Raw genomic sequence first — 6,598 nt, forward strand, 5'->3', positions numbered from 1 at the left:
AGGTGGAAATTCAATTCACAGCCCAAAATGAATATCAAAATAAAAGTCATAAATTGAAATATTAAGTCCAACACAGTGCTTCTATGAACAGTAACACTATGTTAGTGCAACTAAGCAAATGAAGAGAATGCAAGCCCAAATGTACTGAAAAGCTTCTTTCTCCAGTAGCCCCTAACTGCAGAACACAAGATCCAGGGGGTGTGGTTGGATCCAGATCTAGGGGGTGGAGATTGGTAGGTTTAGGGGTGGAGATGGGTGGGTTTAGGGATCAGGAGGTGGAGACAGGTTGGTTTAGGTATATGTAATGTGGGAGGAGTTGGATCCAACCACGCCCCCTGGATCTTGTGTTCTGCAGTGAGGACCATCTCTCTTTCTCTGTAAGAGAAAGCCGGTTTATGCAATGCTAAAAGTAGAGCTTACCCACATGAAAATTGTTTCTAACATATGAAATGAAATGTTATTTGTAATGCAGAAAGACAGGTTTTAATGTGTTTGAAGTTTTATTCTCATCAAGTTTTCTTAGAGCTTGGTTCTTGCCTAAAAAGACGGGTTTATGATGTTTAATACATTTGGCTGCTTTTAGCCATACCCTGGAGTTGGTTCACCCTCCGCCTATGGTGTCCATATTTGCGATGCATTTGAATGCTAAACTATTATCTGTGACCCCACAGCTCTCTCCGATAGCTTACTGTTAGTGGCACCAGTCCAGGTGTTTCCAGGTTTTACTCGTGCTATTTCTCCATGTTGAGAGTTTGGTGTCGCACATATTGCACCTGAATATGCATTCTTATCCTTTTCTCCGATGAACTGAAAATAACAGTTGCATTCAGTTAGAGAGCAAAGGAATGACAACATACATTATTACAAAGTATGTTACTTTTCTTTTCAAAGTAATATTACATATTACAAAGTACATTATTGGTTTTGTATTGCTTTTTACCTTCTTCTCTCGGAACTCTATGTCGACGCACTCACGTTGAAATATTTTCGGAAACAACGGGGACATTTTTTGACAAAAATAAATAAATAAATAAAAAATCGCCCAACCCAACAGGTAACGTAGTAGCAGTAGAAGTAGTAATTTGGTGGAAACGTCTAAGTTAATTATATTGGCTGCGTCTGAAATCGCATACTAAGAAAGAAGTTAAATAAAAGCTCGCGTGGTCCCTCGTTTATTTCAATGATATTTTTTGTCAGAGATGACAAAAAATATCATTGAAATAAACGAGGGACCACGCGAGCCTATGGTTCAACCACCTTATGAATAGCCTACATGTATACATATATAATCTGAGGCTTTTATTGCATTGTAATCTCCCTGTTATTTCCGCCTAACATGTGCCAATCAGCGCGCTTGTCTTCTTAAACCAATCCGAAGGCGTCTTGTCTTTAGTGCGGACCAATAAGAGCAGAGACAGCGTGGAGCTTCCTTTTCCAGCAGAAGTGAAGTGAACTATCTGACCAAGCGGCTGGGTGCAAGGAATGCTGCAGTGCACTCTACGTGGATATGGGAGGGATGGGAATGATTAGGATTGCCCAACAGTGTCGAGATCGTATTGCAGTAGCGAGAGTATACATTAGATTTTTCTTTTAAAATGAAATACGTGTTGTATTTGAACCGTTCCGGTAGGAATTATGGATGTGATTTTTGGAATCACTTGCAGCATAGGATTATCGAATGATTATCGCGATCCATATTTCTGCAAATCACGCTCTGCTTAAAGCCGCCACGGTCCAAGCAGTTCTCTGCAGAAACACAAAACATCGGTGCACCTTTAAGGGAAAGCTAGGATCGTCTGCTGCCTGTGCTTTTATTATTATTATTATTATTATTATTTGTATCATAAATCATCTCATGCTTGCCCTGCAGAACTGAACAGAACATGTTTTCATTGCGGATCGTCACGGCGGATTATTACATGAGCAGTCCGATCAGAGATCTGGACGTCTGTTACTCTGAGTTCAGAGAGAGCGATGTCAAGAAAGTGCCCGTGGTGCGGATCTTTGGGGCCACACCAGCAGGTATGCATGCATTCATTTGTGTGTTCATATTGCGTGAAACATCACCTAACTGTTGACATTCGGGTCTACGGTAATAACTTTCTCTTTTTGCAGTGTCTGGGTCTGTTGTTTTGTGCATGTGATTAGGAGTAAGGAACACATTTTTGGTGTTTGGGTGGTTTTGCTCCATACGCCATGTTGTCAACACGTCTGACCGCCATGTGGACGTGTTTACTCCGACCGAATACCCTATGCCATCTCTGGTTGGCCATTCCAATGTTGTATAATAATACAAATTGTATTATCACAAAACCCAAAACCACATATAACGAAAGCAACAAATCACATCTGTGCCGATCTTTAGGTGTCTGATTTCATAATCATGTGATTGTAACACTGGCTGGCTTTTTCGTTGTGGCTTAAGATTGCAGGGAGAAAGACAGTAAAGAACAGAGGGAGGGAGTGGGGGTCGTTGTTCTGGAGTGGTGATATTAGTGAAAATTACAATTATAAAGTGAAATTAAAGTCTCTCTCTCTCATTGTTTAAATAACTGCTAATTAATTAGTTATTACATTTCTTATTTTTTGAGAACGTCATATTCTTGCATTAAACAAAGTTGACAAATATTTAAATCTCTTAATTACATTTTGAATGCCCAGGTGTTCAGGAGGCACTGTAGCACTGATATATGCTTGACAAAATAATTACACTATACCTAGCTAGATCTAAATCCAGAGGATCATTTGTATTATCATTGTGTACCGCCCTAAAATGCTGTTACAGCATTGTCACTTTATACTAATAATTATCAAAGTGTTGTTGTCCTGAAAATAATTGAAATTGGTTTTACAAGACATGAAATGTACAGTCTTTTTCTATTAAAATGGAAAATCTATAAAAATGGATAATTATTTGGCTCATCCTGCAATCAAATATTCCACTCCCTAACTCCTTGGTTAAGCAGTGAGTTCAGTGGTGGTTCAGTCTTTAGCCGGTTGAGCTCCGAGTTTAATGCGTCTTATACCACTCGTGCTGTAACCATTGCATAGCGTTTATTATTGTGCATCTTTCCATATAACTCAAAACTTTGATCATGTAAAAGATTAAAGGAGTTTTATTGCTATTACAACAGATATGTTCCTGACTGTGGGGTTGCTGCTTCCTGCACTGGCTGTTCTGTCCATCCAGCCAGATGCTATTAAGCTCTAACTTTAACGTGTTGCTTACCACTCTTGCTGTAAGGAAGTACCTTATTATTGTGCATCTGTTCATTTAAAATTTTTATTTATTTATTTATATTTCTACATGATCAGTGTTTTAAGAAACTTTAACTTGAATAAAGCAGTCAAATTAACATGATCCCAACTGGTGGGTTACGGCCACTTGCACTGACTGCTCAGTCCAGCCAGTCACAACGCGGATGCATTGAAGAGGTTAGTTTTACCTTCGCAAAGGAAATGGGTATAAAGGGGCAGGGCCTTGTGTACATAATAAAGCCACACATCACAGTAAATTTATATATATATATATATATATATTTATTTATTTATTTATTTATTTATTTATTTTTAATATATTTAATTAATATATTTAATATACATTTAATATCTTGTGTTATTTTATGCTCTTGATGAAGATGATGCAGTATAATATGTATAGTTTGCTGCTGTTGACTCTTTACATATGCACAGGTCTTGGTTACATCTAAAAAATTACTTTCAGGAATAAGGGTGCACTGAGCAGCCAGTGTAGGTGACAGTAACCCACAGTCATCATCATGGGCTTTTGTCCACTTTAACTGTGGTAAACCTCCCTAAAACCTCAAGCATGTAAAAGAATAAACCAGTACAAATAGATTCAAAATAATAATAATAATATAATAATGCAGCGAGAGTGCTAGGGAACATGATAAACTCTTCACTCAACAGTGGCTGGCTAGACTGAGAGGCCAGTGCAATCGGTAGTAACCCACCAGTCAGGATCATGGTCATTTGACCACTTTAGTCACGGAAAACCTCCCTAGAACCTCAATTCTGTAAACGAATAAGTCCATAGTAATGTGGCTTGCACTGTCAGGTGCTGTGACAGACATGTGTTTAATGCGTTTGAGATGTGGCGTTTTCCTCAGTGCATTTTACTGGTATGTTCTCCGTCTGTAAATGTTACAAAGTCATGCATGTCCATTTTGCAGTGGACAAGACTCAGCTTGCAAGCAAATCTTGGCTAAACGTCACAGACTTCAGTGAACTTGCACAGTTGCATGCCAAACAGACAGGGGGAACAGAATAAGAGCACAATAATTCTGATATTTTGCTGAAATATTTGTAGGAGGAAAAAAATGTTTTTTATTGCTTATATTGCTACATTCAATATGTTTTTTTTTTTTTTCTCTTATAGCCTTAAATTGTTTGTAAGCACATTGTTTTTAAGGTAAATCCAAATGTAAAATTGTGGAAAATACCAGGATATGTTGTATATTGGCATTCAGGCTAAAATACAAATATTATTTTTATTTATTTATTTATTTATTTGTTTTTTGTAAGTCGCTTTGGATAAAAGCGTCTGCTAAATGACTAAATGTAATGTAAATTTAATACAACAATTTAATATTAAAATTATGAAAAAGTTGTTTGAATCAATGATTCAGCGACTCCCTCATAAACCTACTGGATGAATCAGCCTTTTTGAACAATTCTCTTGAATAAATGATTCATTCAATTATACATTTAAGTCACTGCGAAACAATTCAATCGACACAAACGTTATGTGGCAGTTACTTTCAAACGCGGATTTGCTCTATTTTGGTCACGCTACCATAGACGGCAATGTTTGTATCTGAATTATAAACTTTCATCCCAGTATTTCTGTGATAATATGAATGACTGTACGACAGAAATAATACTGTGTAGTTGAAAAGACTGTTTGTGAAGCTGTTTCTTAACCAAACATATACTGCTCTCTGTGTGTCAGCGGCAGTGCGAACGCAGATTTGAATGATCCGGTAAGACTTTGTCAAAGGTTTAATAGACACAGGAGAATCGTTGTCATTTAGAAATGAGATCGTGTTGTTGTCTGAATTGAGATCGCGATCTTTTAACGATTAATCGTGCTGCTCTAGTAAAAGCCACATTTTTCACTTCAAACACTTCAACATAAACAGCCTAGTTTGAACTAGGGCTGTCAAAAAAAATTTGCATTTCGAATATTCGTCGAATTTAAAATAAAAATCCACATTCGAATGCAAAAACGTTGCATTCGAATTTTAGGTGTGCGTTAAAGAGGCAGCCTTATCAGCGGCGCACGAGATGCGATGACGATGTAAGTGTTGTTGCATTATGTTTTTGTTAGCCAGTTGAAGCCACTAGATGCGGCGCTGCTGCGTTGTTCATTAAAAATATAGCGGAAAAAGATAACATCAATGCGGAGAAGATCTTGTTTACATCAAAACGGAAACCAAGCCGTTCACACAGAACGCATATTTCATGCATTTTCTAGACGGACATCTATTACTGTTGCACTCGCGTCTCGCACAAAAGAGCCACATGTTTAGAAAGCCATGTAAAATTAATGCAAGTTTATCTTTGAAAAAAACATATATCGAGACTTTATGGCGGGTTTTTCACCATCCCACTGCATCTCATGTTTTTAAATCAAAAATGTACTCTGTGTGATTGGTTTTCCGCCCTTTGTATTAAACTATGCATACATACATGATGCTGTTTTGTTTATAGTCCTTTAAGCAACTTAATTATAATTGGCTTATAAACATTATTTTAAACATTATGCACTTTTTTTCGCAGAAAGTCATGCTATCTTATGCTTTGAATGATGCGCCCTCTTGTGGCCTCAGGAGAGAAGCCAAAAGCTTTTCTTCACCCTAACTGAAATTATGCATTTTAAATTCGAATATAATTCGAATTTTGATCATATTTAAGTACAAAATTCGAATTTAGTTTTTCAGCCATTTTGACAGCCCTAATAGGTACAATATATATACATACACGCACACAAATTTTATGAGGTACATTTGTCCATACCAGTTCAGCAATGACAGGGAGGAAGATAATGATGGTGGCTGTGTTACTGGCGAATTCAGTGAAGCAGGCGATGAAGGCTGTGATGAGGATGACTGCGACAGCAGGAGGAACAGGAGGAACCGGCTGCAGGTGATTTCCTATCCATACTGCTAACCCTGACTCCTATTGGCAAAAAAAAACCAAAAAAACCTATAGGGTTTACAAAAAATCATGAGGGTCATAGGGTTTACACAATGCCTTCCAGTGAATTATCAACAGGTTGACTGAATTAGATCCTTTTAGGTATTAATTACAATTTGAAATTTCAGCCATGTAATGGCAAGTTCCAGCTTGTATTCCAGTCCAAAAAGTGAAAAGCAGATACTAAGGTACCTCACAGCCTTTGGCCATTGCAAATCCACCACCCAGTAGCAAAATAATATTCCACGGCACGCACTCTTGAGCTTTTCTCCATGACAACAGGGGCACATATGGTGTATTTGAGGCTGGAGAGATAACGATAAAAATAAAAATTAATTATGACCGCAAGCTGTCTGTCCATCTCAAGTGCAAACCATAC

At 37.6% G+C, this 6,598-nt stretch overlaps 1 protein-coding gene across 1 annotated transcript in view; it reads left to right on the forward strand.

The window, feature by feature from the left end:
• Positions 1 to 1,448: 1,448 nt before the first annotated feature.
• The window catches only part of LOC107705450 (DNA polymerase zeta catalytic subunit-like), an 85,761-nt gene continuing 80,611 nt past the window's right edge, over positions 1,449 to 6,598 (forward strand). Inside the window, exon 1 of the mRNA XM_016508754.1 lies at positions 1,449 to 2,022. Coding sequence (XP_016364240.1) covers positions 1,884 to 2,022 — 139 coding nt within the window. The 5' untranslated portion in view covers positions 1,449 to 1,883. The remainder of the gene's footprint in view (positions 2,023 to 6,598) is intronic.

Source organism: Sinocyclocheilus rhinocerous, unplaced genomic scaffold, assembly GCF_001515625.1.
Source record: "Sinocyclocheilus rhinocerous isolate Xijiao unplaced genomic scaffold, SAMN03320098_v1.1 scaffold1856, whole genome shotgun sequence".
Lineage (NCBI taxonomy): Eukaryota > Metazoa > Chordata > Actinopteri > Cypriniformes > Cyprinidae > Sinocyclocheilus > Sinocyclocheilus rhinocerous.